The 12,345-nt window shown below is 43.2% G+C and overlaps 1 protein-coding gene across 3 annotated transcripts in view; it reads left to right on the top strand.

Annotated features, from left to right (window-relative positions):
• The window catches only part of LOC110828775 (uncharacterized), a 45,019-nt gene that overhangs the window by 14,427 nt on the left and 18,247 nt on the right, over positions 1–12,345 (top strand). For all 3 annotated transcript variants that reach the window (XM_022061789.2, XM_087349337.1, XM_022061798.2), the window contains exons 2-3: positions 6,557–7,497; positions 7,751–8,004. In XM_022061789.2, the coding sequence (XP_021917481.1) occupies positions 6,566–7,497; positions 7,751–8,004 (1,186 nt within the window). In that variant the 5' untranslated portion in view covers positions 6,557–6,565. The remainder of the gene's footprint in view (positions 1–6,556; positions 7,498–7,750; positions 8,005–12,345) is intronic.

Raw genomic sequence — 12,345 nt, forward strand, 5'->3', positions numbered from 1 at the left:
CGCCTTCCGTCGTGACGCCACGACAGTGCGCCAAAAATGGCTCAAACCTTTGGTTTAACGCTGGACACGATGCTAGAAAATGGACGTCGAGCGTAGCGACGGCTTAACTAACCTAACCCAACCTAACCTAACCCAACCTAACCTAACCGAACTCAACCTAACCTAACCTAACCCAACCTTACCTAACCTAACCTAACCTAACCTAACTCAACCTAACCTAACCTAACCCAACCTAACCTAACCCAACCCAACCCAACCCAACCTAACCTAACCTACACTATACTCAACCTTCTTTTACGCGCTTTCTCTCTTCTCTCATCCCTTCAGTTCTCTTAAACTCTCTTCTCCTGTCTCTGATCTTACTTTCTTTCTCTTCTCTTTTACTTTTCCCCGTCTCTTCTCCTCTCCTCTCGTCTCGAGTATCCTCTTGCACTCGCCTCTCATCCATCTACACTCCTCTCTTCTATTCTCTTCGCTCTTCTAGCCTATTTTCATCTCCTCTTCTCTTCTGAATCCCTCTCTCTTCATCTCTTTTGTCTTCTCTCATGTATTCTCACCTGTTATCTTATCATCTTATCTCCGTTTCTCGCCTCTTTTCTCTCCTTTTGCCTCTCACATCTCTTCGTCTCTTCTCTCTTACCTCATTCTCTTTTCTTTCCTGTCCTCTCCTTACATTTCCGTGTCTATGCTCTCTTCTCTTCTCTTCTCTTCTGTTGTTCTCTCTGCTCTACATATTTACCAGTCTCCCCTATTCTCCTAATGTCGTGACGCCTGGCAGAGATTTTCTGACATTGTGCCCAGTTCTCGTCCAAGAGTTGTTACATTTCTGGCGTCTTGTAATGCCGCGAAGAAAGGCGTCCGGATGCTAGGCGCCGCTTTCAGTATCGTTTCAAAAGTCATCCGGAGACATACTGTAAACTTGACGCCTCGTAAAGTCGTCTGAATATTCGGCGCTGCGACGGTAAAGTCTCGACGCATGGCGTCGACTTCATAAAGTGACAAGCGCATCACGGCGCCATCTAAACACGCCAGAAATGTGACTCAACACCTTAGACTAACATTGGACACCATTTTGGGAAACCGACGCCAGGCGTCGCGACGCCTAACATCGCGACGCCCTCGAGTGACTCCAAATTTACAGCACATGTATCCAGACGACACTGAAGACGAAAGTAGAAAACCGACGTCAGGCGTCGCGACGCCTAACATCGCGACGCCCTCGAATGACTCCAAATTTACAGCACATGTATCCAGACGACACTGAAGACGAAACTAGAAAACCGACGCCGAGCGTCGCGACGCCAATCATCGCGCCGCCATCACAAGACCACGGGAATGTGACTCAAGCCCTTGGGACAACATTGACAGACGTTAGAAAAATTGACGCTCGGCGTCGCGACGCCTACCATCCCGACGCCTTGAAATGACGCCGGACTTACAGCACAGAAGTTTAAGATTACACGGAACACTACTGGAAAACCGACGCCGAGCGTCCCGACGCCTTCCGTCGTGACGCCACGACAGTGCGCCAAAAATGGCTCAAACCTTTGGTTTAACGCTGGACACGATGCTAGAAAATGGACGTCGAGCGTAGCGACGGCTTAACTAACCTAACCCAACCTAACCTAACCTAACCTAACCCAACCTAACCGAACTCAACCTAACCTAACCTAACCTAACCTAACCCAACCCAACCTAACCGAACTCAACCTAACCTAACCTAACCCAACCTAACCTAACCTAACCTAACCTAACTCAACCTAACCTAACCCAACCTAACCTAACCCAACCCAACCTAACCTAACCTACACTATACTCAACCTTCTTTTACGCGCTTTCTCTCTTCTCTCATCCCTTCAGTTCTCTTAAACTCTCTTCTCCTGTCTCTGATCTTACTTTCTTTCTCTTCTCTTTTACTTTTCCCCGTCTCTTCTCCTCTCCTCTCGTCTCGAGTATCCTCTTGCACTCGCCTCTCATCCATCTACACTCCTCTCTTCTATTCTCTTCGCTCTTCTAGCCTATTTTCATCTCCTCTTCTCTTCTGAATCCCTCTCTCTTCATCTCTTTTGACTTCTCTCATGTATTCTCACCTCTTATCTTATCATCTTATCTCCGTTTCTCGCCTCTTTTCTCTCCTTTTGCCTCTCACATCTCTTCTTCTCTTCTCTCTTACCTCATTCTCTTTACTTTTCTGTCCTCTCCTTCTCTCTACATTTCCGTGTCTATGTTCTTTTCTCTTCTCTTCTGTTGTTCTCTCTGCTCTACATATTTACCCCTCTCCCCTATTCTCCTAATGTCCTAACTTAAGCTAGGTTAGGTTAGGTTATGTTGGGATACGTTACGTTGTGTTGGGTTAGGTTAATAGGTTAATTTGTGTATGGGTTGGGTTAGGTTAGGTTAGCTTTGGTAGGATTTGGTTTGCGTTGCGTGTGGTTGGATTAGGTTACGTCAAATTAGGATGGCTTTGGTTCGGCGTATTAACCCGTATCGAGTTCTCTGCCCTCGGCGCCCTGCAGTGATCACGACGCTAATCCTTTACATCTCCAAATTCTTGTTTGTTGTGACGCTCGGCGTCTCTTTGCCAGAACCTTCTCGCATAGGTTCTCATTTCCTTTCTTGGTTTGATTCACATTTCGAGGACAGCGTCCCTTCTCAAACTTTATTTTCAAAATTTCCATTGAGACTCACGTGTTTGTTTACGTATAGCTCGAAAACAGATAGATCAGTTTTGCACCAAACATGGAAATTTTATTGTTTCAGTGCGGGAGGAGAATATAGGAGGGTCAAATCTCTAAGAAAAGAAAAAAGCTATGCGGGCACTATAACCAGCTGTCTCATAATTGTTCCTAAAACAGGGTTAGTGCTTGAATAGCGAAAGGCCTGCTGCTTCTGCTGTTTAACATTGTCTATCGCCCTGGCTCTGGGAAAGACAGCTGCGACACGCGTGTGGCAGGCAGAGACAGCCGTCGTGAATGGGGCCTGGAGAAAAGAACATTCTGAACATTCCAGCGGCACAGGATGCAGGCGGAATGTCGCATCGGAGATCGCGTAGGAGGATGCTAACTGCGATTATTTCCTTAAACAGCGTTAACCAGTTGATCTTTGTAATGGTGAAGGGTTGTGTTTTCTTCGCGGTACGGACTGGATTCTTAAATGTTACGTAGACGAATTTCGGCTTCAAATGGTTAACCACTCGATCTTTTTAATGGTGAAGTCTTGTGTTTTCTTCGCGGTACGGACTGGATTCTTATATATTATTCAAACTGAGCTTCGGCTTCAAATGGTTTATCGTAATTTTTGATTTCATATGACGTTACAGGAACTGTGGAACTTAAGTAATTGATTTAAGTTATTGAATATAAAGCCGTGGTTGTTTATTACGCTTTCTTAACGATGTTCGCGTTGTAAGATTAGTCGATGTCCTGTCAATACTAAGCCTGCCGATGACTTTGGAAAATCTAAGAATGGCAATCGATTTCCGGAGGGTAATTCGGACGTTTGTCCAAGGGTTTGTGGCACTTATGCTATTTTAATTAACTCTAATGTAATGTATGTCGATTAAACAAATTTTTGGAGATCTTAGTTGGTATGTTTTTGATATTTGATGTTTCTTTATTCCAAACTTTACAGTCCTGTGGCCTTTGTAATGTTAAATACGTATGAAACGGTAGAAGTGTTAATTTTACGATTTAATATTGATACATAATTTAAAATCCAATAGATAAAATACACAGCCCTCCTGTGTTTTTTTCCCCTGTAACATTTTCCTGTTTCTTCGAGATTATTTTTAATATTATCTTCCCGCCTACGCCTGGGTCTCATAAGTAGTCTTTTCCTGTCAGGTTTTCTGACAAGTTCTATATTCATTTCTCACATTCCTTGCATACTACATGTTCCGTCCATCTTAACCTCCTTTATTTGGTCACCCAAATAATATTTGGCGACGATTACAAGTTGTGAATGTCCTCGTTTTAAATTCTTTTCTTTTTTGATTTCTTTTGTCAAAGTTTTAGGTGCTATTGTTTCAAGAATCGGGTGTACCTGGTTCGGTCATTACTCTGTGAAGTTTCCACCAAGGGCAGGTACTGCTTGGCTCAGAACAGGAATTCGTTTCGCTGGTCAGCTGCCTATGAATGAATGGATGAATGAATAAGGACGTTCTCGGCATTCCTAAGGAAGAATTGAGAGGAGGGAGGCTGGGTGGCCTTGCCTATCCACTGAATATGCCGCCTCATAGCGATTCTTCGACGTTTATGTCACATGGTTGATCTGTCACGCTTTCCCCAACAGACGAGAGAGAACTAATTCTCGTCTTCATTTGCCCAACCATCGGTACACGAGATGGTTTGTGGTGGTGATCGCTCCAACCTTCCTGCTGTTAAGTAACTGTGAGAAGCTCAAGATTTATGGTGAGAGCGGTACTAATCATCCAAGGATTTATCAGTTTTCGTATTTGGAATAGATTTTTACAATAGTCGGGACGAATCTGTGCGTTCCACGTCCGTTTGAAGTAAAAGGCAAAGTGTATGAGAGGGGCTGAGAGGTACGGGGTAAAACTGTCCATTCTACAAACATTAATTCCTCAGTGGCAATGCATTGTCTCTCGCCGTCTCAGTTCCCGTTGATGTAGTTTTTTTGGTTTGAGTACTATGCACGTTTTTCAGTTGATGTGACGTCAGATCACAATGTGGACGTTTAAGAGTTTCTCGGTTCTGGACAGAGAGAGATTCAATTAATTGAGTGGAAATCACGTGTTTTGCGTCATCAGTGATCATAATGTCAATAAATTATTATTAATATTTTCACTTTTTCGTGAGTACCAAGGTTGGTGATCCCTGGTTTTAGGTCAGTATAGTGACGGGCTGGACAACCGGGGTTCGATTTCCAACAGGGGCAAATGATTTTTCCTCTAACCTCTGCGTCCAGACCGGCTCTGGGGCCCACCCAGCCTCCTGTCCAATGGGTACCGGGTACTTTCCTGGGGGTAAAGGACAGCCGGGGCGTGATACTGACCACATCTCTGATCGTTATGGGGTAATATTTATGAATGTGTGTCGTATCTGTTGTCATGGTAATGCTTTTGTGGGATTTTGGGTCTTCCTGGCTGTTTTCTGTTGTTACAGAATCTGTGACAGTAAACAGGGGTTGTTGTATATATGTCCTTGGTTCGTTTCCCAAATCGATATTCATAAATTTGTCTCTACTTACGGTTTAAGCCGTCATTGCACGAAGTCCGTAATTTAACAGTTCTAGGAAGAAGTCTGCTCGATTAATCTCTGAAGTTACTGAACGGATTTCGGTTAAATTTCGTACTGTACTTGCCTAAGTACCATCAATGAAGGTCGTATGGTGGGAGTGTTCTTGACATCGACTCTGGACTGAGGTTAGTGGTCAGCCTCACGTTCCGGTCGCTTTAACCTCAGGTTATTATTAATTAATATAGAATTAATTAACTCTGTGGTAACTATATGTACCACCTGTTGTAACGATAATTAACTCGGCGTTTAATTTTTATGAGTTTCGTATTTCCTTAAACAGCGTTAACCACTCGATCTTTGTAATGGTGAAGCCTTGTGTTTTCTTTGAGGTACGGGCTGAATCCTTAAATATTTATTCAGATGAACTTCAGCTTCAAAGGCTGTTACGTAAAATAACTTTAGTGCATCCATCCGTGTTTAAGTATCTTCATGCGTAAGCAGTTTATTATTCGCGCGCTGGGTTTTATGCATTCCCCCATTAAACTGGCCAGACGTTATTCGTTGTTTTAGTTTTAAATCAACCAAATAATAATTTAACTCTGTTTGTTTTGTTTGACATTTCTTTTTATCGCCGTGTGGTGACCTCAGACATCTACGCGTGGTGATACAGGAATCTTCTTCCTTCCCTGTACAGCAGATCACGTGGTCTAAAAGTGATATATTTACGTCGGTTGCGTAGGAAAAAAGGCCTTTCACTGTATCCTCTACATACAGATTTATATAAACATCACACGTTTGATTCTGTGTCTGTTCCCAAGTTAAAACAGTGGAATGCATTTCATTTTATCTATCAGTGAGATGATTTCTTTGAATCCTGTTTCAACCGGAAGAAACATTTATCCCCTTCTAAATTTAAGGAGTTCAAGATAACTTTCTGTGGTATAGCCACTGCATACATTCCACGTCTTACGAGTTAAAAACAGGAGAATCTTGTAAGAAATGTAAATATTTACTTTTTAAGCCCCGTCCTACGGGAAAGAAATATTAAAAGTGGTTAAATGACCCAGTGATAGCCGGTTTTTTGGGGGAAATTTTGTGGAACATGAGAGGTAATATTGATTTTAAGCTGGAAAAAGTTGATTAAAAATTTTATTGTAATGGGACCGGGGGGGGGGGGGCGGGGTCCCGTCGTGTATCGTCGTGTTTGGTTTTGTCCGTGAACTCACTCGTCATTTTCCATGTTCACAATTTGAGTCAGGAAGTCTCAGGAAGGCACTCCAGAGTCGAAAGCGATAACTCCTGTACTTTTCCCACCTCATTCCACGTCTTACGTGGCATTCTAATGGTGTTTGTTTCAGCGTGATGGGATGATAGGACTGACTTCGACTGGCGGGGGCGGCAGTGGGCCCCCAGGCGGGGGGGTGCGTGAACGCACGATGCAGGCCGTCGAGTATTACAACAGCACGGTGCTTCGGGCTCGGGTCGGCGCTGGTCTCACAGGGCCTCGAACCGGAACCAGCGTGCCTCAAGACGCACTACATCGAAGTAACTCGAGCCTGGAACTGACGCACGATCCCCATCATGGTGGCCCGGGTACTTCAGACCCCCCGATCCAACTCCGTCGTGAGTACGGGAGTCACGGATCCATCGACGTAATTTCCGCCTCGTCTGAGCGCGGAGGGACGTCGAGTTCGTCGGGTGCTGGTGAGAGTTTCTTCGCGATGCTACAGGATTATCGTCCGGCGGTCCTGGGTATGATCGGGACAGATCAACGTAGTCCTGGTCCAGCAGAGTATCTTAGAGGCAAGGTCGATCCTCCGCCAGCAACTGAAAACGCCTCCAATGCGCTAGCAGCTGCCAGTGATGATAGTCCGTCGTCAAACATCACGTCTTCCATGAGTACAAGTCCGAAGTTGAGACTGAAGTTAAATAGGTTTTGGGGCGGTGGGGGTGGTGGTTCTGCAGGAGGGGCGGGAGGTGGAAAACCACCTAGACATAACCATGTGTTAGACGACAGCGTGGTAAATACCATTTCTTCTTCGAACAATAGCCATTGTGCGGGTGGTGAGATCGAGGAACGTCAGAGGAGAAGAGCTTTCGTACATCATGACTGTCAGTCAGTCACGGCGAATCTGGGGTACGCGGCTAAGTTGCGAGGGTTGCTTCTTGCCAGGAGGAGGAACACTACGACAGGGGCTTCAGCGGCGTCTATGATTGGCGCCAGATCTGCAACACCGGACGGTGGCGACAGCGGTGATGAGGACGCTGGGGACGGACGGGGAAACGATCTTCTGGAGAGGTGAGTTTTCATGGACGTTGCTGTACTCTGTAGCTTACCCTGCTCAGGACGCAGTAGCAGGAAGTTTACTGTTGGCGACTGTAATCTTGAGACTTGCAAGTCTATATATTACAGTCGCGAACAGTAGTTTCAGATGTGTCCGGTCTGGTTATGTAATTGTGGGCAGAAAGATTCGAGGGGGAATTTAAACCGTGTAAACAGAAGGAGGGTGTGTTTTTGATGACGATGAATCGTACGTCTTTGTTCTTGGCAGTTGCCCGTTCTTCCGCAACGAGATTGGCGGCGAAGAGGAGCGGGTGGTGAGCCTCACCAGGGGCCAATCGCCCCAGAACGCCCAGCGGCGACCGCTACATCGCCCTCCCATGGCGTACGGGGTGTCGGTACTGGAATTCCCTTCTGGAGAGACGCACTGGCGGCACGGTACCTGCCCCTACCAACGCCATCCTCGCGCTATCGAGAGCGTGGACCAGGGCGCTCGCTATTACCGAAATTATTTCTATGGTCAAGGTGAGTATATGAGATTTCAGGGTCTGATGATGGATGTTGTACTTTGCAGTCTGGTAGAAATTTGCTGACGTTTCGGAGGTCCTTGCTGCCTCCATCATCAGGGCAATGAGTGATGGAGGCAGATGTGTTTATGTTTCGTAATTCCTTGTACGAGGGGGTGTGTAAATAAAGATTGGTGCCATCATTTTCTTTGTAAACAAAGCAGTTCTTGGTGTAAGAAGGATGTGAATTATGGGCGATGTTCACATTCCAGGGTCTCATGCGGTCCTTTGATGTCCTCTGTGTATCCTGCGTATGTATTTAGTAATGCTTTGTCACCTTTATGACGAAAAATAGCCACGTGATGACTATTGGCGAAGTTTGGTTAACACATTTATGAGTATGTAGTATACATCTACCAAAGTACATAAATTTTGTTTTTGTTTTTTTAAAGTTATTCGTACGTACTTGACGTTAATTCAAATAGGAATTTCAGACAACATTCAAGTTTCTTTAAGCCTTCTTATTGAAATTACATAGGATGAAACGCAAATTTCTGTGATTGCTAATTTTTATTCACGCTGTCCTCGCTAAATATATGGAAGCTTTCAGGATTTAATTATTCCATATTGTGTCATCAGCTGATTTTTTTTTCCTGTGTGTTTGTGTCTCAGACATCGGAACAGCTGTTTCAACTTTTACACCTGTTTGCATAAACTGTAGCAGATACGCGAAAGTTAATTACGTCCAAGTGTTATCATTTACTGCGTTGCGACTTGACTTTGAATTCGTTCGTAGTAAAAGAGAATTCTGTGAATGATTTGGGCATTTGTGAATCGGACTTATCCACACGGAGAATTACTTCGGTTCCACTCCACTCCTCGCCTACTTATTCCAGATACAGGATCATTCACTTGTTTAGATAAGTCTGTGATAATGATAAGGACATTTGTGTTTGTGTGCGTCACTACATTTCATAACCACGTGCTCATGACACTTGTATGGCTTTTCTTGAGAGATAGGAACTTACGTTAGTGTACCAATTATACATTTATGCCAGAATGAGAAAGTGATTTCAATTTAAACATACTCCTTCACAGACAGTCTTAATATTTATAAATAATTGAGTGGGTGTAACTTATTCCTTATACACATTTTAGCCAATGTTCGATATTTAAAAAAAGACAAGATACGATAACTGGAACATTATGCCTCCATAATGACTTAAGACCGTGCCACGGTGATCTAGCGGTTAGAACGCTGGCCTTGTAATCCTGGGGTCTCGGGTTCGATTCCCGGCGGTGCCCGAATTTATAACTTGTGTTGGGCAAGGCCGTGGTCTAGGCAACACGGAGTTTTCCTCCGTGGCATCCCAACAATTACTCCATTCACACACAGAAGAAGGCAATGGCAAACCACTTCTGGATCATCTGCCAAGAACGTATATGAACAGGTCCCAGTCCGAGAAAAGGATGGAAGGATCCTGTTCATATGGACCTGTCGTCAGACAGGACACTACAAATAAAAAAAAATGACTTAAGAACCAACAGTGTAGATGTGCAAACTTCTGAAGTGCGATCGATACTGGCTTAGTTTAATATTTTGAATCACCCTGTAGGCTACGAGTAGCGGACACCCGGTTCTATAAGCATGAGTTGCGGTATTGAGAATGCAGTTGATCTTGAAACCTAGGTGATTCAGTTGTAAGGAATAGTGACGTGATGACGTCACTGCCTGAACGTGCTTAGAATTTTATTACGAGACAAGAGACAGATGGTCACAACGCGAAGTATTACGATGAAGGGAGGGATGCACCGAAGAACGAGCCTACCCGTTCGTTGGTGGATCGGTTGCCTACCCCTAGTGCCACACCCTTGACTTAACAATTTACATAGTGTAATATTACATTGGTTTTGCGATACTGTGAAATTAAGGCAGTCCATTAAGAGTTGCCACTACTCTTGAGGGACGTTTTCTCATTAAAGCGATTGCCCTACGTTGGCTTTTACTGGCCCATCTTGTCTCCCACCCTATACCGATCATGGACGACCAGAGGGTCTAGAGCAGTGGTATTCAACCTCTTTTGTTCGCGTACCCCCAGATATAATTTCTCTTCAACTTTGTACCCCCAAAGGTGTTGATGTATAATTCAAGTTATACATAGTATATAATCTACATCAAAAATAAATTAAATAAATTACATTACTGATTATTCAGTGTTTATCACAAAATAATATATATATTTTTAAATTTCACGTACCTCCTAAGATGTCTTCGCGTACCCCCAGATATAATTTCTCTTCAACTTTGTACCCCCAAGTTGTTGGTGTATAATTCAAGTTATACATAGTATATAATCTACATCTAAAATAAATTAAATAAATTACATTACTGATTATTCAGTGTTTATCATAAAATAATATATATATTTTTAAATTTCACGTACCCCCGGGGGTACGCGTACCCCAGGTTGAATACCACTGGTCTAGACTTCCTGTAACCGCGTGTCGCTTAGGAATGATTTGTCTGTACGAATCGAGATTACTAGATGTACTTCAGGGTTGTGTTCCGTGGTTTTATGCAACGATTTGTCAAAGTCGCGACTGAGGCCCGAGTACCGCCACTGATCAAGGACAGACGAAACAGTAGAGAAACAGTTCTCGCTCTGTATTAGAGCAATCACTTAGACGACCCCCGGTTTGTTAGAGCTGTAATGAGATAATTGAGACCGTACATTTCATGGACGGAGTTTTAGGGGCGTGGTTTATTGGAGGGCGAAACTCATTAAGAGGGAGACCATTCTATGAGTATTACGTCGTTCTAGAAGATGGGGGTAGATAGTTCCTCCAATAAATTGTACTGTTCTTACCAAAAATGTACGATCTGTAGAGTCTCTTGTCTCCGAGGTATGGCGTATCATCAGATTGCAGATGGTTGATATAAACAGTTTCGGGACAGTCGACAAGGGGTGGACCTTCAGCATGAGGGTTGACGAGGGGATAGACATTTACCTCAGGAGACCATAATGGTATTAAGTGTTCCACAAGTGCATTCGGTAATTACGTGTTGGTTTCGTAAAAGGCAGATGACTTCAAAATGTCAGGTCGTCTGAGGAACATCGTATCACTCTTGGAGATCATCCCAGTTCCTGTACCTTTATTTTTTATTTTTTTGAACATGGTGGCTGTGCTAACTTTAGAAGTCGAAGCAACTGTTAAACACTTCGATGTAGGGGACCTGAAAACTTAAGCTGTCAGACGGGTGCTGATAACGCGATGACTTGATTAATCTACTGACGTGGAAATTAAATTCTATATTCGGTTATGTGTTGTAAAAAATGAATTATTTGTAATCTAATCTTCCGTTTGCCTACAGGCCTATGTGTAACTGAATCGAATAATTCTGCAGATAAAAGTTGTTGAATTTATCGAATAAGAAAGTCTTAATGGCGTTGGGATGATTTGCCACCACGTCCTGGATGACTCTGGGGCCCACCCATAATGATCCTTAGTCACCGCTTTAATTTCCTCGACATTGTAGATTATGAATTGAACATTTCGATAGAGAACATCATTTTAATATATTTTAATATATTTTAAATGTTAATTATAGTAATATTTTAATATTTAATAGGAATTTTATTGTGATTTGACTCACAAGATTTAAACAAATATATATTTATCACAATATGACGCAACTTTATCATCATATCATCTCATTAGTATCACCAGTTACGCGAATATTTCACGCCGTAATCCTAAAAGTGCTGGTGGTAACTATATGTACCACCTGATTTAATAATCTGTAACTCTGCAGTTCCCCCCCCCACAGAGAATATTTATGCGTCATGAATGATTATTATCGTTTTTAACAATTATTTCTTTAAACTGCGTCAACCAGTTGATATTTGTTAACGGTGAACAGTTGTGTTTTCTTTGAGGTACGGGCTGGGATATTAGCTTCGCGAGTAAGACGCCTTGCTCCTTTTTTTTTTTTGTTTCCTAATTACGTACAGACGCATTCTTTCTGGTTCGCTAAGACTGTTTGTCTCCTCAAGACGGATAACACATACTAATGAGATTATTAAGTGGTCTATTCCATCACCGGATACGACGCGAGGTGCATTAAGACGTAGCTGATGTGAAATTGTGCCTCGTTGACTCCTATTATAGGGCCTGTGGGTTGTGTTCGACCGTTTTCATATCCGGAGATGAAAGTATCGATATTAATCGATCGATGTTAATCGATCGATGTTAATCGATCGATGTTAATCGATCGATATGTAGCACACACAAAAATTCGCGTGATATGATTTTAACCGGGTAGACCTGTTTTAAGTCATAATATGAAGATGACTTTCTT

This window comes from Zootermopsis nevadensis, unplaced genomic scaffold (genome assembly GCF_977971745.1).
Source record: "Zootermopsis nevadensis isolate Lab colony 2312 unplaced genomic scaffold, Znev_1.0 Znev_ptg000016l, whole genome shotgun sequence".
Taxonomy (NCBI): domain Eukaryota; kingdom Metazoa; phylum Arthropoda; class Insecta; order Blattodea; family Termopsidae; genus Zootermopsis; species Zootermopsis nevadensis.